The sequence below is a fragment of the Platichthys flesus genome, chromosome 19, assembly GCF_949316205.1.
Source record: "Platichthys flesus chromosome 19, fPlaFle2.1, whole genome shotgun sequence".
Taxonomy (NCBI): domain Eukaryota; kingdom Metazoa; phylum Chordata; class Actinopteri; order Pleuronectiformes; family Pleuronectidae; genus Platichthys; species Platichthys flesus.
This window is the reverse complement of record NC_084963.1, coordinates 10,980,041-11,005,597: the sequence shown is the minus strand read 5'-3', so window position 1 is coordinate 11,005,597 and position 25,557 is coordinate 10,980,041. Positions and strand designations below refer to the sequence as shown.

The following is a 25,557-nucleotide window of genomic DNA, read 5'->3' as shown; positions in this document are numbered from 1 at the left end:
ATATCACTATAACCGAGTTATTACTCCACTTACCCGTCCTGCTGGGATAAATTCAGTTTTACAAAAAAAGTCAGAGGGTGACACTGTTATAGCAATAAAAGTAATCGGCCTCATAACCCAAATTACACATCCCTATTTACTCATAAATTACTGAGGGATATATGATGCTGATAAACTCAGTAATTTAAAATGTCTGACAGGGTAGAAAAACATTTTGGTGACTACAAAATAAAATGTAAATACTAGATATTAAAAAGTTAAATCTAGTCTTTAGTCATAATTGCATTGGTTCTTGACAATGTCCATGTGTGAACTTGAATGTACACAATTCTAGAGAGGGGTCACAATCAGAACTATTCATTGTTGTTGTCTATTTATCCTATAATTTTAAAATGTCCCCCATAAAATTAGTTTAGATAAATTTAAAATAATAATTTCCCAAATTGGGATCAATAAATTATATCTATCTAATCCATATTTAGAGATCAGCACTGAACAAATCCCTGCAAGTGGCCAATCTGCCAAGGTCACAACATCCCTTTTAAAGAAAATACTTTATAACATTCGATCAGACAAAAGACAGCCGAGGACGGTGTATGGTGAAGTAAGGAGTTTTATTAGAAAGCAGATTTTTCTGTATTGCATTTAAAGAAATCATGTACTCTTAGACTACACAACCGAAACTGGTGGTGGCACACAACCATGATGGGAATGAAACGTATATTCTTATGCAACGTCAAAAGTGGCAACTTGCAATTTTTCTTGTTGTATATATTATTGATGCTTGAGTCGGAAGGCGCATAAACATTTTCAACATTTTTCATAAAGCAGTTGTCAACACTGTCGATGTCCCATCCCAGTTTGCCTGGGCCAGGCCCTGTTGATAGTGAAGAACATTATAATGATCAATGTGTAAGGTTGCATGATAAGACCCTCTTTTTTTTGTCATATTTAGACTGTTGCCCATCAAGAAGTTACCAATAAGCCCAGACTGGGCTAAGTTCGACCCACGCTCTACAGAGCATTACAGATATGGTCCATGTCAACATGGAACAGCTCTGTTCACGAAGCACCAAAGTATCAGTCCTTGTTGCAGAGACACACACATAATAACTATAGAAGGCTGGGGTTAACATCAGAATGTCCCCCGACTCTGGGAAAGAGTAAGCGAGCAGAGACCAAAGCAAGCTGGAGAAAGACAAAGCAAATAGCAAGAGCACAGCAACTCATGTCAGATCTCCCATAGTGCACTTTGATTCTCATCCCATATTCTGATTGTCAGCGCTCTGAACACATGGCTTTAAAGTTGCGTTTCCCCCCTCGTTCACGGAACCCTTGGTCGCTCTTTACATTTTCCCTCTTTTTCTTAAATTTTTCTAAGTATAGTTCTAAAGTGCTGGCATTATATTCAAGGACACACACATACACATACTGTATAAACTTTAAGTGCATTTGCTGAGTCTGCTGAAGGTTTCAATGCACAGTCAACTGGGTAGTTATTCTATGTATTTCACTCTTTAAACTCTACTTTGTCGTAAATCTTGTCAATAAACATTCAATAAAAGGCCAGGGTGCGCGGTAAAATACCATCCCCACTCGTTGCAAGAGTCTTTGTTTGCCAACAGTGACAACAGTTATTCAGCATAAAATACATGGTGCATAAAGATCAGAGGTTACATCCGGTTAGAACAAGTTTTTCTGAATGGCATGCAGTTTATGATACCAGTGTCTCTTTGCATATAAATGTATTGTTTTGAGTTCGACCATTCAAAGTAAGAAAAACCACTGTGCCCACATTTGTTTTACAACAACGCGGGGGTGAAGCGAGCACTATGTAGTGTTTTAGAAAGTAAACAACAATTTATTTGCAAAGAAAATTTGTGGAAAATCGGGTGTTTTCAATCAACAATGCCAGTCCATCTCTTAAAGCGTGGTTTTCAAATCATGCAGGTGAATGGCAGATATTGTACCATATTTATGTCACTAAATTAAAGGAAAAAAAAAGATTCTGCTTTCCATGAAAGAAACTTTTACAAAAAATACATTACATACAGTTTACAGGACTTTTTTCAATAGAGCCCTTCCTCCCAAGGGTTAGCCATGACATTCTCTGACATTTTTTTTTTTTTAGTGCAACTTTATTCATGTTCAATTTCACCCTGCACAAGAAAAAGGCCCCAACCAGGAAAGAAGGAAGAAAAACAAATGAAAAGAAGGGTTATTGTTGACAAAGTGGATAAAACTATTTAAAATGTGAATATATCAGAAGACATAACATAAACAGTTCTTATGAATGTGTGATTTGTTTTTCTTGGGTGTGACTAAAATAGAAATAATATGTTAGATTCATTTTTCCTTTTTTTGCTTTGAGTCTTGGTTGTTTCTGATTGGCTGTTGAATGTGTCCAAGTGCCGTAAATCTGTTGCAAAAACATAAAGCTACAAAATAATATATAAATTGTTACATATATAATTCTATAAGCAAAGTTTCTCAAAGCCAATATTATTGGTGAATTTATAGACTTACTCTGCCACTATTTTGTCTAGTTTCTCTCTGAACCGAAACATTCACAACACAACATCCACGCCCACACAGTCACAGTCTAAGGCACTGCTCCTCACCCCTTTATCAAGATAACTGTGGAGTATATCAGTGTTTCCCCACTGCAGGTCATTAAACACCTCAAAAACCTAAGTAGTTTAAGTAACACCTGTTCCAAACCAGGCCTTGGACAAGCATAGGTTTATAGTGCATGAAAATATAAAGAGAGAAAATGTATTTAACATATTTGATAATTTCACTGCACAGTAGAACATTTATGATTGAATTTACTAGGGGTGGCATGCTGTATTTTGTAACTTAAATTAATTATTGGAGTTAAATGTGTATGCATTTTGGGAAGACTATTACTTTGAATGACAAATAATCACAAGTGCATTAAGGTAGTGGCTTCAACAAGCAACTGAACACCTTTATTCTTTTATTTGTATTTTTTTTTTACAAGATCAACTTTGGGAACTGTCACTTAATAAATTAGAAAATAAGAAATAATTTGCTGAATTTTTAAGAAATCTTCAGTTTTGCGAACACACGTGTAATTTCAACATTAGAGACACAACTGTTGGGATAGAGATAGTATAAACAGCGGTGTAATAAAAGCCTGTACTTGAACCTCGCCCTGTGTATGCCACAGTGGAAGACCTGTTCAAATATGTTCCTTAAAAAAAATCACAACATCACTAAAGCTTTAGGTTAGGACATCATCCAGCCGAACAGCCAGATTAGTTTTATATTATGGCCCATTTGTTTGAGAGTATACAATTAAGAAAAGATGTGAGTCATATAGATATATAAAAAAGAGATTCAGTATTTAACCATATATTCAGTCAAGGCTCGGAGCCCTCACCAAAGCAGTGCTACAGTTTACATTCATCCATCAGCTCAGCCATTCGGTCACAGCCCTGTTTTATCGATGGCAGATCACATTTCTTCAACCACAAAACAAAATAAGAAAGAAAAATAAATTTGTAAACGTCATTACTATTATTAACTAGTGCAATTTTAACCCTGTGTTTCTTGTGCAGGGCCATCTTAAAGCACCCCCCCCCCCCTCCCCAAAAAAATATTTGTCTAACAGACAGAGAATAATCTGGCCCAACCTTCGCAGTGACACAGCACTGATGTTTCAAACAAACAGGTCCAATATACACTGAGGGCATATTCAGTTGTTTCTGCTTAGTTGTTCATTCATGCTTTCACATTCTGTGGTGATAAAATATGACATTTTCTATTTTCAACCACTTCAGAATTCCTTGTATTTTCCCAAAATAATGGCGGTTGCTTAGAATTACCCTGGGGTTAATACATTGACGGGGCGCGATAGTCTTATCTCGTGATTAAATCTGCGGGAAAACTTGGAAAATGGAACATAAGGACAGCAAAGCTTTTCAAAAATCTTTTCACAAAACAATAACAAAGAAAGGCTGCTCGGACTGCGTCCTTACATGTGGCAGATAGTGTGAAAACACAGTAAAGAAGAAAAGAAAAAAATTCTACGAAAAGACAAATTAAGGTTTATGCTGCTGTTCGAAATTGCCTTGTGACATCCAAGTCCCAGATTATTTGTTTTAGAAACAGTCATTGTCAGAAAGACCATTTGTTTTTTTCCCCCACAATACCCCAAATTGAATAAATAATCAGGGTGATGTGGAGGACACAAAAGATTCAGTCTTTAGTACAGTCACATTTAGGCAAACTCTTTAGTCTCCCACCTTTAACCTTTTTTAGATTTGAGTGCAAATGCAATAAGCCAGCAGAAATTGCTCTTATACGTTTTATTCAATAACTTACCCCCCGACACCCCTCCCACCCCCCTGGGGAGAAAAAAGCAGGACGGAAGCAGGACGCTGTAGTATCGCACCACATCAAGGTAAAACCGTGCCTCTCAATGGCATGTTTTATTTCTTCTACCACTTGGTGTAGTGCACGTCAGTTTCCTCTACCTGTGGTGACAGAGCGCTCCGTAAACAAACAAAAAAAACAAAAAAAAGAATCCAACCAGTACTGTGTCAAACACAGTCACTTCTGGGTAACATCAGTATCAGTTCTAACATGTGTCAGACTGTGGTCTATGAGAAACGTCCCGGGGAGAAATGGATAAACGAGTTCTTTTAAGTAGTAATTGTATATCTCGAGGCAACAGTAGCTGTTTGTTTTTTTAAATCATTTCTATGCAGGTTTGTGGCTTTGTTGTTTATGTTGTTGCTGTGTTTTCCATAAATTCTCTGTATCCGTTGTTTATATTCATGCATGCAAGCGTGGGTTCTAGTGTTTGTTCTTGTCCATGTATCTCCAAGACAGAATGAAAACTGGTAATCAAAAAGGATTCTTCAAAGTTAAAAAGCATCGTTACGTTATTGTATTTCTTTGAATGGTGTATTCAATGCATTGGTGCATATATTAAAAGGCTATTATCTTAAATGGGTGCACATGTGTGTGTTTGTGTGTCTCTGTGTGTGTGTGTGGTTAGCGGGGGCTGTCTGGAGCAGACACAGGCATCACATTGACAATCTAATCCAATGTGTCATGGGAAAGTATGCATGAAAAAACAAGTCCATGTGATAGATTATTAGTTAGATTGCGGAGAAGTCTTTAACTTTCCCAGGAAACCCTTTTTCCTCTTCTTTATCATAAAAATGACAGTCCTCTTTTATAACAGGAAATTTAAATTGTTTAGTTCAATTGTGCTAATTCAGTGCTTGACCTTTAATTGCTTATTAAGAGAACTGTCTCTCTGATCTGTTTCTCCCTAGGGTTTTATTCTTTCAGAAAACTGAATGATTTTTAAAACCATCATATCAGACACTCTGTGGACTGCCAGCCAGCAAGTGTTACTTCTGTGCTGCGCTGATCTCACGAATCATTACAGCCATTTGTTCTGGTATCAGGCCTTTGTGATATTGCTGCAAAAGCTGAAATACTGAGTCAATACAGCACATACGAAGAAGAGGGTGGAGCAGAAATCATTGATTTGCTTGATGTGCTAACACAATGCCTGTGTCTACTTCCACTATCAATTAAGTAAGTGTGTACACAAGCACATGGGTGCGCATGCATGTGTGACAAATTTCTGTTAGCGAGATCTACGAGCGCTGCTTTGTGTGCTGACGATTCCTGGTGAGGAAGCACAGAGGAGAAGAAAGAGCGCTGGACAAGATGCAAGCAAAAGAAAACGAGGTGTTAAAACAGACTTCACAATGTGAGAGGCAGCTCCCAACAAGGGATGTTCACTGTCCATTCACCCTCAGACCTTGTTCAAAACCTTCCACTTGCTGCTCCGACGGCGTGTCTCGACAATTGCCCGCCTCAGCACCTGGGATCAAAGTGGGTGCCCCAAGTGATGCATCGACACCTTCTAACCCAGCTTCATCCTCATCTTCCTCTTGCTCGTCCTGCACAACTCCATCGCCTTCAGCCTCAGCTCCAGCCGCCCTGGACCCGGGGCTGCCCTCTGTGAGCGGTGGGTGAGTCCTTAGAGGGTCCTTACGATCTGGATAATACCTCTGCTCTAGGTTCTTGAAGTCGGCCTCGAAGGGGCCTTGTTGAGAGGCGCCCATTGCCAGGCCAAGACCCACAGCAGCACCCATGCCCATTCCTGCACGGTATACTTCCATGCCGTCAGGCAGCATGGACTTGATCTTCGGCAACCATCTCTTGCGCACCCGCCTCGCGTTGGTGCACATGTCGGCAGCAATCACATTCATTTCACTCTCCTTGAAGTTAGGGTTGAAATTCTGACAGTAGACTGTAAAAGAGAGAAAATAGCAAACTGCATGTGGGCAAATTGTGTCTTTTGAAAATTCTGTCACATTTATATGAAATGATCGGGACAATAAACCTACGTTTTACAGCGTTGAGGACCCTGCTGTCCAGGGGTTTCCTACTGGGGTCACTAGTAGAGGAACGGATACCTGTCCCACAGCTATTGGCTAAAGTGTTTCTGCAGGGATACAGAGTCAACACCAGAGGGCAGAGTCAGCTACAGGCACATGCAGTCGGCAAACATTGGAACACTCATAACTAACTGCATTGCACAAACATGGCCACAGATGGAGTGTGAAAGTTGGTCTGTGACAACTGCGGCTGTGTTGGAGTCATAAACACGGACTCGAGTATCACAGTGGGTCCTTAAAGACAACACCAGACTCTGTAGTCGTGCGCGCCTTGATACTCACCGATCAAAGAACGTAGCTAGCAGCCGGCGGAGCAAGACTTTGTGTTTGATCCCGGCACATAGATGACAATTCATCAGCTGGCCTCGAGTCATGAACACCTGCGTACCTGTGTAGTTAAACAAAAAAGTAAATCGAATAAGAAACAAACATTTCTTCATCTTTAGAGACCTCAGCATTTCTCGCGTTGTCGCAACCACCACTTCGTCTTATACTACATTTGAAATTCATGTTCAATGAGATTTTTAACGGAGCTGGAGAATCACACACTGAAAGGAAATTAATCGAAGTTAAAGGCCATAAAAGCATTACCCTGTTAAATTACTTGGTTTTACTTCCTTTAAAATACTGTCTCTTTCAAATCCATGCATTGTTTTCTGTGTCTCACATATAGACCCAACACATTTCAAATGTGTTCCATTCCGTTTTCATTAAATTACATCTGATTGAAGCGGACAAACTTCACACAGCTTTGCATGTGCACATATTGTGTTCGACTGGAGCGAAGACTGCTCTTTTGTGTGAAAAGATTAAACATGAAATTGATTTAACTTTTCCTTGCATTAAAGGAATGATATATCGCTGTAGCTTGATGTTGAGCTGTGCCTCTGCTTTGAACAGCTCTGGTCTGACAGCCAAGAGCAATTTCTGGCAGTTCCACCAAAGAGTTCAGTTTTTCTCTCATCGAACCAAAGAATCTATTCCCTCGTGCACTCGGGCCCTCGAAGGGGCCATTTGGCAAACCCCTGGCTGTCGTAGGCCTTTTACTCCAAAGTGACTTCTGTCTAGTCACTCCCCCACAAAGCCCGGATTGACGGCTGCTGCAGAGATGGTCATCCTTTCTATTACACTTTTCAGTCTCTACAGGAGAAAAGTGTTCATCTTTGTGTTCTCTCATTCAGACATGGCACAGTGACATGGGTCAAACCCGAATGAGTAAATCATCTGACCCTGGATTGGAAATGAGTCAAATTTAGTAAAAAGCTGAGTTGTCAGTGGTGTCAGTTTGACCCATTTAAATAGGGAAAAGAATTTAACTGACTTTTATTAACCAAAATTATTTCATTGCATGCTTTAATATTGAAGTTATTTTATTTTAGAACTGCAGTTTCTTTCGATCGGGTCAAAAGCAGGTTGCATACATGCGTCTGTTGGATATAAAGAGATATAAGAGAAGGTCACTGTTAGCTCTGCAATCTTATCTCTGCCCAGTAATGCCTTTTTTATACTAAATTTTGGGTGGCGCGTAATAGCAAGAAGGTTCCTGGTTAGAACCGAGGGTTTGCATGTTCTCTCTGTGTCTGTGTGGGTTTTCTCCGGGTTCTACGGCTTCCTCCCACAGTCGAAAGACATGCAAATTGGATTCAGATTAATTGGAGGCTCTAAATTGTCCAGAGATGCAAATGTGTGTTCATAGTTTGTCTCTGGGAGTTGGCCCTGCACCTCTCCACCAAATGCCAGCTCTGATTGGCTCCAGCCCCCACCATGTGTGAGCCTCAAAGGATAAGCTGTATAGATAATGGATGTAAATTGTATTTGACAAGCTATTGTGTTTCAAATTATCTAAATGTGGACAAATTGTGGAGGAATGCGCGCCCTTACCAGCTACCAATTCCAGCTTCTCCCCGGGGTCGCCCTCGGTGTAGAGCTTCGGGTGGCAGCGGTAGCCTATCTGGCTGATGAGGCTTGCAGGCAGCGCCACCAGGTCCCGGCGGATCAGGACACAGTTGCGGTTCTCCAAGGCCAAGGGCACCACCGCCATCTCTGGCTTGTCCTGGACTGAAGAAAGAAAGCAGGAATAGAGAAGGTTCAAATAGGGTTTTAAAAACCCCGACAAGGGTTACGCAAACCACATCAGCAAAGTTCTACTAACCTCTGCGTCCCCTATTCAGAGAGAGGCTGCAACATTTAACTGGGGAAGCAGGTTGGTGTAATCTCATACAAAACTGTTGTGTTTCATAAATGTTTCAGAGCTTTGCAGATGTATCCCAGATAAGTCATGATGCTGCATCAGCAACTTGAGTTTTGGAGGGGGACAGATCCAAAGCTGGGTGTTAGGTTCTAAATCGCAAAATTCCTTCCTTTAACCTCTAAGATGACTCCGAGTGTATGCACATGCACGCACCTCTCTCACACAAACGCGCACACACACACACACAGGAGAGGAGAGAAAGACCTGAATGGTTCTCAAATATCCCACAATGTCACCCTGGGGTGCTCTGAATGATTGCAGATAGAGTGGATTTCATAAATATCTGAAACTCTAGAATTTGACAAACCCGCGTGATGCCTTTGAGCTGCAGGATGCTAAGAATGACAGAAAGACTGTGTGTGTTTTTATGTGTGTGTGTGTGTGTGTGCACATGTGATTTTGAATTTGTGACATCCATCAGTGTCCAGCTTGTTGGTTCATGTGTAAATGCATGGGTGATTATGGCTTCTCTGCGTGCATGTGTAGGCAAATGTACACCGACAGTAGATGAGGAGAGTACAACATAACAAAAAGCAGCACAGACCAGTTGTGATAAGGAGTGTGTTGTTGGTCACGATGCACTCCAATCATAACTCCATAAAGCTATCTTTATGCTGAGAGAGCCCACACACACATTGGAGGCACACAACATCCTGCCTTTTCAAGATGCGCAGGATACATGATTTATGAAAGATTAAATAATGTAACTGGGATGAAATTAATGTGCATCCGTTTTTTTTGGCTCAATACATAAGAAGTCTGGAAAAGGAGAAACAAAAGCCCTAATTTCTGAATAAATATGTATATTTCTGCAAGTCATGCCGACTTTTACTTTTAGCTTTGTTTGATATTAAAGGCATTTTGTGTATCTGAGCCAAGGGCAATTGAGAGAGTGATGCACTTTGTCAGATCTTAAATGACTGGAAAGATAAACTCGAAGGATAATGATAATAAAAGTGTAGTTGACTGAATTATTGGTGAGTTAGTTGTGATGTAAAATTGTAATATGACCTTTCAGAACAACATCCTGAATTCTAGAGAGATTTGGATGATAAATCTTTTGCTGTTTGAATTAACGAAATACTCACTCCCATAGGGGTTAGCTGAACGTCCATAGAGATGACTGTAGGCATCCTCTGTCATTCCATCATAGGGCTCTTCCTCAAACTCCTCATCCTCATTCTGGTAGGACGTTGGACTGTCAGTGGTGGGCAAGCTGGACGATCCAGGACTGGACCTTTCTACTCCTAATCCTCCTCCGGCTCCACCTCCGCCGGCCCCTTGAAGGTGGTAAGTAGGCATACCGGGGACTGGGTTCCCTCCAGCCGTCGTGTAGAACAACGAACTCGCCCTCGCCAGCCGACTGCTTAACTCTGATGAAGAAATCTTGCTTTGTATTGAGGGTATCGTCAGGGGTGTCGGTTCGCCCCCTTCTAGTTTAATCTTACGCTGAAGGAGCAAAGACTGAGGCCAACCAGGGGTTCCCAGCAGGGCAGCCACCGCCAGGCCGTTACCATTATTAGAGGGACTCTGTGGTTCGGAACATGTTTCCTCTAAAGACCCCGCTGTTTGCGAGTCACAGTGAGGTGAGTTGGCTTTGAACATTAGGTCCATGCCTCTTTCAACTATATGCTGAATTTGGAGGTAGCCAGCTGTGTACATGACCACCAGCTGTTCGCTAGCTGCCATTGTTAGCTTTCCTGTGTAGCAGAAAGTGAGGATCTGCTCAAAGCAAGCAGGTGTGACTGAGGAGGGCAACTCAAACTGGGTCTTGGTGGAGCTGCTGAAGAGGTCACGGAAGTAGAGGCTGCTGGCAGCCAAAACGGCCCGGTGGGCTTTAAAAGCCTGACCTGGTTGATGGAAATAACAGAGAACAGAAGAAGAAGTTCAGAATGAATGATGTAGAATTTAAATGCTGATTCTGTGAGTTCTATGAAATAAAATCTCCAGATTTCCTGCCATTCTACCTTTGACCAGGATGGATACATCACAGTAGTGTCCCAGCAGGCGCTGCTCGTTGAGGGAGCCGAGGACCGTGGCTCCAAAGTTGGGTATCTCCACATGGAGCAGCTGGGACATGTTGGCAGAGAGGCCGAGGAAGATGGGGGCTTCAGATATTCACTGCAGACTCTGCCACTGAGAGAGGCATCTGTAAAATAAAATATGGAGCATTTGAGAGGAGAAACACTGTGATGAAAGGAGTGAATAAAAAACGTGTAAAAGATGAAAAGACGTGCCAGGAGGAGGTAAGAGAGGTGAGAAGGAGAAAGATAAAGATTGAAAGTCTCGAAAGGAGCAAAGACCCAGAAAGAAAAAAAAAGGGAGTTGAGGCGAAGTGAGATAAAGGAAGAGAGTTGAGGGAGAAGTGAGGGGTGTGTGAAAGAGAGATGGATATGTATGCGGAGAATGGTGGGTGAGAGATTAGAGGCGGGAGAGAAAAAGGAGGAGTCAAGTCGGAGCAAGAGAAAAAAATCACCCTAAATACAATACAGTGCCGTGCCTACTGTACACGAGAACAATGTGAAATGCCTCAATGCTATGTTGTGTAACATGGTTCAATTCCAGGAACCTGGATTCCAGGACTGACTCCATGCATTGCACTAAATGAATCAACAACAGTTCTCCTGTGGACTCAGATGACCTATGAGACAGCCATGACAACAACTTTCTTTCAGTCTTCTCTCATTTCTCTCAGCTAGGAAACCAAACTGAATCACTTTCTCTACATTTTGCAGACTCTATATTGTTGTCAGACACACACACCTTCTTTCCTTCCGTGAACCTTGTCATTATTTTTTTTCTCTTCCTCCCCACTAACCCTCACACACACACACACACACACACACACACACACACACACACACACACACACACACACACACACACACACACACACACACACACACACACACACACACACACACACACACACACACACACACACACACACACACACACACACACACACACACACACACACACACACACACACACACACACACACACACACACACACACACACACACACACACACACACACACACACAAGTTTCACTATTAAGAAATGCTGCAGAATAGTTTCCAGGAATACAAACAGAAAAAAGTCCCCCCCCCCCTCTCTAACACACACACACACACACGTACACAAACACACATAAATGCGTGCACTCTCGCACTCCCACTTCATGAGTCCATACAGGCAGACATGCACAGGCTCACTTACATAAAGGCGTGCATGCATGAACACATAGAGCCCGGGCTGCATGAGGGAGATGACTGTGTACTCTGGCACGCAAGCACTCACCTGGAGAAGCCAGCACATGACTTTTCCTGTGCTAACACACACCAAACACACAGACACACACAGACGCACACATATATAAAGAAAGTGCTATCCCAGACAGTTCTGACCTGTGTTAAGTCAGTCCTGTGGTTCAGACACACCATGGACCCTGGATACACACAAACACACCAGCAGCAGCAGCAGCGGCAGGAGCAGCAGCCGGGACCAGGACAGACGAAGAGTAGTTAAAGAGATGGAGGGAGAGCACTCTGATGTACTCCGTCTGGTTGACTCCCTCTTTTCACTTAAAGTGTCATTCCCACTGTTTCAAGAAGACGATCCGCCACCGCCGTCTGACTGACTTTTTTATCTCTGTCTGTCTTCACACAGCCCTATGTTCTATCTCTATATCCTCCAAAGCCCCATTCTCCCTGCTCACTGTCTGTTCTAGTGCCGTCTCAAAGCCTCCCTCCACCTCCCTGTCATTATCTCTCCCTCTGTTTCTCTCTCTCTCTCTCTCTCTCTCTCTCTATTCTCCAAGGGTTGAATTCAACAAGTGCCGCTGTAAGAGAGAGAGAGAAAGAGAGAGAGAGAAGGAGAATGGGGAGAGAGAGAGAGCGCGAGAGACAGAGCGAGAGAGAGAGAGAGAGAGAGAGGAGCAGAGCGAATCAATGATGAAAGGAGTGGGAGGCTCGGTGCGCGTGCGTGTGTCTGATCAATGCAGTATCTATACGTCGCAGGGAGTGGGAGGGAGAGAAAAACACAGGCTACAGTTACAGACAGAGACAGAGACTGGGCAGAGCTACAGAGCAAAGGAAGGGAGGGAGTGAGCAAGGGAGGGAGGGAGGGGAGAGTTGAGACAGAGAGAAAGTCATTCGAGGACAGTACGAGCAGAGAAAGACAATTAGGTTGAAGCAACTTCTGCCACTTTGCCCCCCGGACACAGATGCCTATATGGTGGGTGTCGATAGAGCAGGGCTGACTAAGACTAAAAAGGAGAAATGAAAAGAGCTCATGGAGGTCACCGCCGTCATTAATTAATTAGACAATGAATAGTGAAACTTCAGAAAATCCCTTGTTTGACGCAAGTCTGGAGAGAATGCGTCACTTGATCGTCTTGGTAAAGCAAACTCTTACCGACTTGGCAGCTATAATATATACACTGCAGTGATCGTCTAATCCGAGCTATTTAAGAATTAAAAAGGTTAATCAAAAACACAGTCTGTCATTTTCAAGGTATTTCCCTATTTTCTTGCAGTACAGACAATAGTTTATTTTTTTAAAGACATTTTACTTTTGAGCAAGTGTTGTGTATTTTCTCTGAATCATGCAAAGACCTCTCTGCCAAACACCTACACATGAGCAGAGAGAAGTTCTGTCTTCATGGAAGACTGTTTGGTACATGAATTGATAAATTGAATGATTAATTTACACCCCCTGCTTTGGTGGCTCAGCTTATGCAGGTTGACATTTTATGTGTTTTCGTGTCTTTTTTTTTGACCGGCAACTGGGAAAAGGCCTCCCTGAATGTGGCTTGATGTGGATGAGGCAGGACATGGAGCCAGATATGTCACAGCCTGTGACGGGGAAGGAAAGACAAAAGATAACTTCAAGCAGAAAGAATCATTTCCAGAGAGATGCGAGTGCTAGGATAAGAATACCAAACTGATGTAAGTGCATGCACAGTATATACACATGCACATGTTGTGTAATAGCAGCAAACAACCAAAACCACATTGTGGGAAATTTTCAGCATTTTGGATGATGCGACATGAAGACAGTAAACATTTTGGTAAATCATTTCAAGATCTCATTCCGTCCTCGCACCTCAGAAAACACAATCTGCGAAACAAAAAAGAAAAACCTGATGCAGAGCTTTATTATATCACGAGTTTGGCCTCAGAAAGCAGCCAGACACATTGCACTTCTTTTTTTTTTTGTGCCAGACAAACCTCAAGTAGAGAAAGTTGCGCTAAACCCGAACAAACTTTTACTCTTCAGTCACAGCGGAAATACGAAAGGGAGGATATCACAAAGCTTTGAATGCAGTGAGTGAGTCAGAGTTTGCCCCAGCAGTGTGATATCTGCACGGCACATATAGGTACACATGAGTGAGCACCCAACAACAAAAAAAAAAAGAGCACAGTCAAACACAAATCCGCAAGCACACTGACGCAAACAGACATTCACTGTTCTTTTCCACACATACGCCAACACACGAGTCAAGGTATCCTGCTCGTGCACACACACGTTCTGTTTGTCTGTCCTTCTGTGAACCCGCCACACCGCTTTTCCACCAGTCCGTCCATCACTTATTGTTACAATTGTGTCCTTACATCGCCTCCTGCTTCTCCTCTCCCTCTCCCTCTCTCTCTCTCTCCCCGTTCTCTATCCTTTCCGCCCCGCATACCACGTACCCACTGTCTCTCTGCCAATTAATGCACACAGGGCTGCATTGCAGTGAGGCTGGCGCGTGCCACAGCAGCAAAAGCACAGTACAGAGTCTACAGACATGCATGTACGTGCCAGCCGGGCAGAGCGAGAGGGGAGGGAGGGAAGGGACGGATGGGTGGGTGTGAGGGAGGGGGGGTTGAAGAGAGGGAAAAGGGAGGGGGAGAGAAAGAGCAAAAAGGAGAGTGAACGAATGAACGGAGAATATGTCGAGTCAGGCAGACGGTGTGGCACACTGCACATATACACAGGCTCACATATGTGGACGTATATATACATATCTATATATATCTATATATAGATTTTTATATGCAGGAAAGGAGGAAAAGATGCACGCTGTGTGCATCCGCAGAACAAGTGCAATGACACACACATTCCAACAGCACACACACGTATGCAAACACACAAAATCAGGCACACGCAAATTGCAATCTCCTCTGCCTGCATTAAATATAGACTTTGCACATCCCTGATAAAAAATATAAAAGGTATGAACTCCCTCAACTTGTTTGCCTGGTGATTGCTGTATATGTGCATAGCACTCTGCTGCCTGTGTCCCCGTTTCCCTCTGTGTCTGTTTACATTTCTATGTCAAAGTTTCTCCCATACTAAGGCGTGTTTTTCATAATCATCTTTATATACTGAGCTGTGACTTTTGGCACTGTATTTCAGGTGCGTTTGTGTGTGTGTGTAGTTTGTCAGTTGAGCTGTGAGTTTTGAACGTCGCTCTGATTGCTGTTGTCTGCTTTGTTGGAATGTGTTACATCCATTTTAATCAAGGATTCATACCTACGCACAGTGTTATTAACTGTAGCAGCAGGTCTAGGCGTATTTGAATAATATGAAGAAATGAGCTGATTCGCCAGATGGCACACACACACACACACACACACACACACACACACACACACACACACACACACACACACACACACACACACACACACACACACACACACACACACACACACACACACACACACACACACACACACACACACACACACACACACACACACACACACACACACACACACACACACACACACACACACACACACACACACACACACACACATTAATTGCTAGTTATACGTTAGCTATACCCAATGAAAACAGGGTACCATTCGAACATAAGACCATAAAAGTCATACACAGTGAAGATTGATGTATCTGCCATTTATCATCTGTCAGAACAGTTCAACTGGGTTCAACCGTATTGAAGTAAAGTTGGTATATAAAGTTGTCATATAATGCAAATATAAACCTAACTCCAATATCTATATATTGAGAGGATACCTGCACAGACACGTAATAATGTTAATGAATATTTCATATAAAGCTGAGAAATAAAAGAAAAAAGGCAGACTGAAGGAAAATTTTGAATTGAGCCAAACAGGAACGGCTCCTTCCCCTCTCGCTTATGTTGCCTCTATAAGATCTCAATATGAACAGTCCCCTCGTTATAAATATTCAGATCCTGCAGTTGTTCTCATGTTTAAAGTGTACCAGACAACAGATTCTATCCACGTTGAGACGGCAACGCTCCCTGGCAACAGTTCTACCAATCGGGACGGAGCGGGTGTCTGCCTGAGTCTGTCTGAGTATCATTATGGGATGTCGAGAGAGAGAGAGGGAGTGAGAAAGAGCGAGAGAGGCTGCTTATCACTGCTTATAATGCAACATCATTCCCTGTGTATAGACCCCGCTGGGTGAAGTTGTCTGCACATAGTCAGGATCAAAATCATCTTTTCCTCAACAAAAAAAGAGAAAATGATTCACACAGTTACGTAACAAACAGACAACTCTGAAATGATTTGTGGTGGGCTGAATATTGTCTGGTATCTTTCCACTTGTATTCACTCAATATGCACACTAATCAACCCAGTCACTGACTATAGGAGAAGGAGAGAGAGGCTGGATTTCAGGTTTAACTACAGGCACAATGCTGTCTGTCTGTGGGAATACAAAGAAGTCATTTAGACAATCACATGCAGAGGATGCATTAAAACCTCATCATGTATTGGCAGAATTATTTTTGATAACTTCTAATGTCACAATAGAAAGTATGAGTTTCTTTATACATCAATGTCTTTAATTGATTTGTCCTAATCAATATAGTGTGACCAATTCAAGCTTCTGGACTTCTGAAAGTTATAACTCCATATGAAAGATTTCCATGCCCACCTATGTGATGTCACCTTCAGGCTCTGCACATAATGCAGCTATGATCAATGAAAGTAACAATGGTTCTAATGACGATGTGCAATGTGAAAGGGGTCATTCAGAGTATCAAACTCGCAGAGAGAGTTATAAACTCTGCAGTTTGCAGTCAGTTCTACAAAGTTTGAAACCATCTTTTAGTTCAATGGTTTAATTCTCCAGTATGCACCTTCAATGCTTTCACCCACTCACACAACTTTATATTCAGCTCTACATACAGCAGGCAGCTGTTAAAGTGAATAATATCAGATAAACGTATCGTTGATGCGGCATTGAGCAGCTTAAGGCGCTGGGGTATTGTTCTCAGGGGGTGGTTGAGAACAAATACAGAGCCAAAAGAAGAGTTTTGTTAAGAGGCTAAAAACAGGAATCTACCAAAATGAATTCTAATATATATATATTACATATTACATTAATTAAGATATATAATGTGCTCTTGTTCTCGTTCTTCATCATTTACACGTAGCTTTTGTCTATTTAATGATTTGTAATTCAGGCAATTACATTTTTGAAAATTGTAGGTTGCCTATCTCTTGGGACAGACAGTCACATGCAACCGTGGTTATATGCTTTAATGTCAAGCATCTCTATTGAGGAAGACGCTGAAGCGAGAACACAACAACCGGCTCTTATTGCAGCAGTAATCCCGGTGATGTGCAGAAAGAAAACCAGACAGAAGGTGGAAGAGCATGTACAGTATGTGAGTGAATCTGCGTGTGTGTATTTGTGTGTGTGTGTGTGTGTGTGGGTGATCCTCCGGAGGCAAATGCATCGCTAATGGACTCCAAGTGGCTGAGGGAGGTAAACAAACAAACAGCAGTGGCCACTATATCACACCAAACTCCAGTGACACACACAAACACGCACACACAAAACCCACACACCCATGGACAAACGTGATGACTTTTAGCATATATTTGATATCTGAAGATGTGGAGACGAAAGAGGCATGTAGATCGAAAGATACATGACGGGAGGTATGTTTGAGAGACGTGAAAACGGGAGCGGAAGAGGGGAGGCAGACGGACATAAAGAGAGAGGAGGAGGGAGGGAGTGTGTGTGAAAGATGCAAATAGAAAAGAACAAGAGAGAACTTGACAAACTGCAGTCACAGTGAAATGAGGCGGCGTGATAGAGATCGGTAAAGCTCAAAAGGAGTTTGGGTGAGGAGAGACACTGTACGAGCCAAGACGACCAAACAAATACATTCTGTCTAAATAGACAAGATTGGCTGAAGGAATCATACTCCCAATCAAAACTTGACCAGTATCGCTACGCCACAGATATTGGTGACAAAGCCAAGTCATAGCAACCGACGGACAGTTTGTTCAAATCAAACGAGATTCCACCTCCACATTGACGACTCAAAGATGTCAGTATCACCAAACAGGCCTCCAAGACTGCCATTTCTAGGAAATAGAGCCCTGCCCTCTGAGGAGAAAGGGAAGAGAGTGCAGAGTGACACAAGAACATCAGGGGAAAGCGTTTAGGGACAAAGACAGTTGGATTTTTTTGGGTTAATAATAAGCTCATATTGCAGAACTGCGGGAGCCTCCGGGTCGTTCCAGTTTATAGAAACACATAAGTGTGACGTCGGAGGCAGCAAGGATACTCAGACCCAGGACTCACGCAAGACTGAAGTATTTTGAACAAACACTGACACAAGACCAAAAAGCCCCCTCTAGTTTATAAGGAAGCAACGTAAGCAGCACAGGAAGAAAAGGAGCCAAAAGAGAGAAGCAAAAGAGCACAAAAGAATTCAAGAGTCATCAGTGGAATAAATGTGTTCAAGATCAGTATGACAGCAGCAGTAGCAGCATTTTGGAATGTGTAAACAAGCAACTGAATCATGGGTACCATGTGATATTTCTACTTTTGGGACAGTTTCTAACTAATAAATGCTGAACGTTGGCAGCAGCACGCAGCTGCCATGTGACCATTGGGTCATATAACTGTACATTTTCCATGAGCCTGAGGGCCCTAATTTCATTCTGGCACTGATCTACGACCCACTATTGACATTTTTGAGATTAGTTTTTCTCACCCTTTACTATTTGGTTATTTTGTGTACCATCACGAAGGAGAGCATTCAGACATTGGTGCCATCTAAGGTATCCATAGCATATTATATACCTCCGACAACCTGGTTGGTTGGTTTGTAAGTTGAAAGGTTGGAAGGTTGATTTGTTTATTGGTTTATTGGTTTATTGGTTTATTCGATTTTCATTGCAAGGAAAGGGCGATATTTAGGTGATATCTAGAAGTGGGTGCAATTTGGTGCAGTTGGAATGTATTCAAGGAGACTTATGGGTCTTGAGGGAGGTGTGTGCCATTCAGAATTGAATGAAAATAGTTTCCAGAGAAAAAGGGGAAAGGTTGCGTAGGTTTTCTTATCCTCCCTTTATAAAGGTAGGCTATATTTCAAGTCTGAGATCTAGACTTAATTAGGTGAAGTCAGGTGCCAGGCACTTAAAAACTGGCAACTTTATCAATCAAGCAACAAAGTTATATCTAAAACTTCTTCATGGAATAAAGTTAGTATGAAAGTATGTGAACTTTAAATATGTCAATCTTGAAACACACTTGAAACAAACATCACTTCCCCATGGCATCACAGTAAAGGTGTTGTTCTCCTTGTGACTTGACAAGGACACCAGTTGAATCATTTGTGGCATCTCGAACCCCTCCCCCCCGTTTCCAAACTGCGATGGTGCCATGACAGGGACCTTACTGATTTAAGAAGGAGCTAATTAGGTCTGGTTGATGCCTGCCTTCAGAGCACCCAGATAATTTATTCTCGCAAGTGCGATTACAAAGCAGGTGTGCCGCTGCTGTGCTGGCACTCCTGGCCACAAGACATCTGATACTAGAGTATACTAAAACAGTGGATTTGTGCAGCTTCTTGCACTTTGATTCGCAAGCACATGGCTCGAAAACTACATTGGTATTGTCTTCAATACGTCCTTCATCTGGGGACAACAGGGGCCATCGGTTGATCTGCTGAGTGTCACTGACTGTCACACAAGGACTTAAATTAGGTTACATTTCACTGGACGTCTCACTGTTTGCGAGTGTATGAGTAACAGTGGTGACACACCCTATGCATTTGTTCCAAGCATGACTTGATTTTCACAGCGCTTCAGATGGCAGAACATGGAGGAAATCAGGATAAATTAGCGAGAAGTAAAAGCTCATGAGTGCTGATCATGCACACACTCACATGCTTTACAGAAAAGAGACATGAATGGAGTGGTGACAGAAAAGGAATGTCATTTGTGGGTAGTTGTTTTTAATCTACAAACTGTATACATTTAATGTTGATCTGCTCAACAGACAAACTTAAAGTTTATATTTTTTTGTGGTTGTGCCTTGATTTATCGATAATACTGACTTGAGGACTGTTTACATTCCCTGAAACATTCCTAGAATATTTCTTATCTTGAAATTGCTTTATTTACAATTCATTTATATTCAGCCCTACATACAAATCTCTTCATCTCTTACACTTCTACAATGCGTTGCCTTTTGTTTCCACAATTCGTTGTATATGTTGATCTAGATTCTAACCTTCAGATCTTTGTCGATATATAAACTCCAAGTCAGCCTGGTAAAATGTGATCGAGAATTTGGAGGTGGATTCCTTGTTTTAGACTCATTCAAACAGCTTCATTGGTTCTACTGACTGTTGGGGAGTTTCCAGCCATTTAAAGCTCTTTCAGCTTGGTGGGGGAGTTTCAAGCTGTTAACAGAAACAAATGCATTTGTATGAAATGTGGTTTCAAACAGTCGCTGTGTGTTCAGGGAAAATTATGAAAGGAAAAAAGTACAGCAAAAAAATTGAACCTTATTGTCCTTATGAATTTCACAGCCTCATTCATTCAAGCGCTCTGTAACGCAGAGATTTGGGGGTTATTTATTTTGAAAGAATAACTTGCTTGCCAGCAAAATATTGGAGACTTACAGCAAACACCCTCATAAGGCCAGGTGCTTAAATTTTATCCTTGTAGCTGCTGGGGAATAGCTGAAAAAAACTCTCCCTGGAAAAACAACATCACAGACTCGAGTTTAAATCCAACTGCATTACCTCCTATCATGTCCCTAATTGAACTCTATGGGTCATTTGAGGAAATCACATATAAACATGTCAAAGTGGAGCATTTCCTTTTGTACTGTTTAACCTGGTCTATCGGTTTTTACCTGTTGGAAACACGTAGTCTTTTGCAAAAACAATTTCAAAAGGTCTATGCTGTAGGTATACACGTGCTAGAAGCATGTGACATGTTGCAACAGTGGATTTACATTCCAAGAACAATTCCAATCTGTCGATAACAGCTGCAGTGTCAATCAAACAAGGGCTTTTTAAGGTGAGAGTAATAAAGAACCCAATAAATTAGCTTATGCACCTTTAAGTGTGAAAGCTGCTTGTTATTCTTCAAGAGTAAAAATACAGCTTTTCTTTACTCACAAGGCGCTTGTCTGCATGAAAAACAAATTTAAGGTTACAGCAGGGGGTTTGCATTATCACATCAAACTTGAAAAGCTGCCTGGTGAAGTTCCCAGTGCGTATAACAGTGACGGTGAGAAGTAGAGTGTGTGACAGGGGAGGCTGGGGGTGGGGGTGAAACAGAAGTAGAGAGAGGTGGGGGGGGGGGGGGGGGGGCTATGGAGAGAATAAACATGCCATTTTGATCACCATGCGCTGTCGTGTCTGAGCTGAATGCTCTACAGTGACACATGCGTGACATCAGAGCAGCCCAACATGGCTACCAGAGGAGCCCGGTGCAACGCAAAAAATGAGGACACATCTTTCAGCATCAGTGCCCCACTGTCTACAGACAGGCATACACAAACACACACACGCACACACAACCACACAGAGAGAGAGAGCGCAGTGCCGACACTGACTGAGTGCCCTGTGTACATTTCTCAATTAGAGCAGACAGAATGCTTTAATTCACTCTCTTCCATGAATAAAAAAAACCCTGCAGGAAAAATAAATGCTATTTGATATCATGAACTGGGGTAGGTGGATAAAAAGAACGTCTCATGACATGCGGCAGAGATTTCCCATGATTAAAAAAAAATAAAAATCACAATGTTGCCTAGTGTTGGAATGTATCATAAAAGACTTTGGTTTGTTCATGTGCACAGCGTTACGTACACATTTATTTTTAGTGCATATACCCCCCCCCGCCACACACACACACACACCACCACCACCCCCACCCCACACACATAGACACGCACACTTCACTGACCTAAGAATCTTCCAGTCAGCACCAGACTAAGCAAGCACACATGTGCTCAAATAACATGTCACCTTGGATAACCTCATAACGCCGCTAACATACTGAAAAGGTCTCATGCTGACCTACGTGAACAGAGCTTGTCTATCTCTGTCTCAAGTCAGAGCTGATCAAACAACACGGGAAGAGACAGAGGAACTCGCTGAGCAGCAAAATCCCACGTTATTTTTTTTGCACATATTAATTTGTGTAACTGAGGGTCAGTCAGTCGAGGGCAAGAGAAGCACGATATGGGAGATTCACAACATTAGCACAAATGCAAGTAGAAGTAATGAGAGATCCTACTTAAAGACATCAGGGTATAAGGCTGTTCTGTAGTTAAACAACCTTGATTAACATTTAATCAACACTTGTTTGTCTGTCAGGTCATTGCAGCGATATACGACCTATAATGCTGTTAGACTTATGATATAGAGCAATGTGGCCTATACTGGTTCACACAGTCATAAAATGTAATAACTCTATACACAGATTGCTTTTATGACCTACTTGTTTTGAATTGTACCAAGTCTTTATAAATAAGACTATTATTATTACCACAGTAGCTACAAAGAGCCTTTTTATCCATGAACTAAATCATTTTTTACGTTTGAGATTGTGAGATTGTGAGATTCTTTGCGGTCTGGCTGATATTTAGATGAGAAGGTTGACGCTATACTCTTGGTATGTACATGTATACTAAAAACACTGGTTAGTGACCTTAGCTAATATACAAGAGTGTCGTTGGCACCACAGGTTAGCTTGGTTTAGCTTTGTTTAGCATGCAGACCAGAAAAGGCTAGATTGACACATTCAGATTGGAAGAAATATCTAGCAGATAACAGCAAGCTTACTTATATCTAATTTGTTTAATTCATCCAGAATAACAAAAAATTATATCAACAAGCTACAGTTTTATCAAGTGCGTATTGCATTTTTTTATCCAAGCCAGGCTAGCAGTTTTCCTCTGTTTCCTGTTAGCTTAGCTAAGCACAAAGACCGGAAACAGCTAGCTTGGTTATGTCGGAGGGTTAAGATAGTATCCATCAGTAACCCACAGGTCTTTATGCTAAGCTAAGCTAACTGGCCACTGACATGGACAAGTGCGGCGTCAATCTACCCATCGCTCAGTAGTACATCAAACACACTCAGTAGTACATCAAACACATCAAACAATCATTACATAAATTGTTGCTATGATCACAAAACTAATTTTCTTTCTTACCAATACATGTCAGGACAAAATTTCAAGTCAAGTTCCTAAGTACTTGATAGTTCTTAGGGGAACGTCTACAAATATCAGGTAAGCAATGCTAATGCTGTGATCTAGCGATAATTGCTAACGTATGTTAACAGTGTAAATGGTGTGTGGGGGGGGGGGGGCTGTGCAGTGAAAACCACCCACCTCAGATTCCTGTCTTTTTCCACTGGCTCCTCCGAGCGCTGTGCCCGGCTGTGAGGACACGAGGAGGACATGCAGAGCAGGTCATCGCCACAGAGACGGGGGGGGGGGGCCATTCGCTTACCTCACTTATTACCTTAAGTAGTAATTAGCACGCTTTGTTTACTGCCAGGAGCCTTGAGAGAGGCTTGAAGTTTGCAGCAATTTAATTATGTACAGAAGACAGCAAAAGTGCATGGAAAATTGAGGTGGGCTGCGAGGATAAATGCCATCCATGGTGGTCTCTCTGTCTACGACTGCGTGAGTGAGTGTGTGCCTGCATGATTTTGTGGGGTTTATTTATGTGTTTCTGTGTGTGTTTGTGCATGTCTGCAGGCGTCATCTCCCGAATTATAGGTTTGACTTTCACAGTGAGTCTAATGTCCCACCGCTGAAAATCTAAGGATCTGGGAAAATTGTTTTAAACCTATTCAGGCTTCTGCGGCTTCACTGACAGTGAAGCCTTTGCAAAGATATGGGGAGTTTAAAGAGTTGTTTCAAGCTCGCACATCTTTCTCTGGAGATATTTAGGTGCCAGTGACGTTATTGTTCTAAGTCCTGACATAATGCAGATTGAACATACAGAGTTCAACCAAGGCTCGCCAGTTCTGCAGATGAAGGGCTTTAGGTAATAATAAGAGTGATTATACAAGTATGAACAACTTTGGAATCTTTTCAGAATTGCTCTTAATGCATCTTCCATTATAAAAAGTGGAATAAGATCCTCATAATGGTACATAACCTTTATGAATTTTTCAATATACTGATGCCACGAATACTGTCGAACGAGTAACATAAAGTGCAAATCTATCCTATTTGAGAAGCAGATCTCATGACTATATCAGAAACATGTCCTCATCATGATTCTCAACAGTCTGAAGCGCTCTAAAATGGCAAGGTGCTCCTATTCATGCTGAAAATACTCAGAACAATGAAATGTGCACATGCTCCCTTTCTTTTCGCTTTTTTTTTTAGATACACGAGCACAAATGCACAGACATGTACAATCACACTCTCAACACACTCATACACAAACACACACACACACACACCACACACGCAACACAGGCACGACATTCATACCATGTGATCTTGCTAGGCATTATGCCAACGGCCAGACATGTCACTTACCAGAAATCTCTGAGACAGAGCGAGAGAGTGAGAGAGTGAGAGGGTGAAAAAGTGAAAGAGAGAAAGAGAAAGAGAGAAAGAGAGAAAGAGAGAGGGAGATTCTGCACATTTGTGAGAGCTCCTTGTCAAGTGTGAGTACAGTGCATACACTGGGAACATGAAATTTAGCTGCTACAGTTATCTGCAATGTGGTGTGGTCCGGGGGCTGTGATTCTGAGAAAAAAAAAAAGAAAAGGAAAGAAAGAGAGACACGTGATCTTTGAGATCTAATGTGGAATTGTTCTGAGGAACATGCCATGTTTACTGTCCATTGTCTCCATTCTTGGAAGGCTTCCTGAAAAGCACGTAGCACACCAGGACCTTCCAAATCAGTTACATTTCAAAATCAGAAACGGTTCCTGCTGATCCTTCCTCTCATTTACCCCCACTCAGTATTCCTGCATATGCATGAATGGTGTGTGTTGGTGCATAGCACATGAGAGCATAGATGGAAAATCAGAGATCACAGAATCTATGCTCCACATTATCACAGTTGTGTGTGCCTCAACAAACCCAACTCACACATCCTTCCTCGTTTTTTATCTTTTAGCTTGTTGTCAATTCTAAGGAGAAGATAAATATCCGGCACTCTTCATATTAAACGAGCATTGTATTCGAGGAACTGCACAACCCTGTCATGTGGCTTTATTTGTTTAAAATCACCTTTTTACACTACAAACATGCCGCGCACACGTAGCTTTGCTGTAAAACACTATAGCATCATGCTAATCGCTGGTTTATCTTTTTTTACCCCAGCTGGATCCCATCCCAATCATATTTGCTTTTGATTCAGGTAGGAAACGTTAGCTTACCGCGTTAGCAGACCTACCAGTGGAGCATTGGTCATTTGACCGTAATTTAGTTTATTCAAGTAAATTTATCAAATTCGCGCAATTGGCAGTTTATCTGATTTGATGTGACTCCCAACTTGATTCATGCTTTGATGAGGAAACACATGGACGTGGCAAGGTCACTGGGGCCTCCAGCTTTGTTGACTATTC

The 25,557-nt window shown here is 42.0% G+C and overlaps 1 protein-coding gene across 3 annotated transcripts in view; it reads right to left on the bottom strand.

The window, feature by feature from the left end:
• Positions 1-595: 595 nt before the first annotated feature.
• The window catches only part of LOC133974752 (nucleus accumbens-associated protein 2), a 29,569-nt gene continuing 4,607 nt past the window's right edge, over positions 596-25,557 (bottom strand). The window contains exons 1-7 of one of the 3 annotated variants that reach the window (XM_062412459.1): positions 12,115-12,554; positions 10,671-10,852; positions 9,792-10,553; positions 8,334-8,510; positions 6,735-6,840; positions 6,402-6,499; positions 596-6,304 (exon numbers count right to left, since the gene is read on the bottom strand). In XM_062412459.1, coding sequence (XP_062268443.1) covers positions 5,787-6,304; positions 6,402-6,499; positions 6,735-6,840; positions 8,334-8,510; positions 9,792-10,553; positions 10,671-10,782 — 1,773 coding nt within the window. In that variant the 5' untranslated portion in view covers positions 10,783-10,852; positions 12,115-12,554 and the 3' untranslated portion in view covers positions 596-5,786. Of the gene's footprint in view, positions 6,305-6,401; positions 6,500-6,734; positions 6,841-8,333; positions 8,511-9,791; positions 10,554-10,670; positions 10,853-12,114; positions 12,555-25,557 lie in introns of those variants that run through there. The other 2 variants (XM_062412460.1, XM_062412458.1) reach the window with 2 other exon arrangements.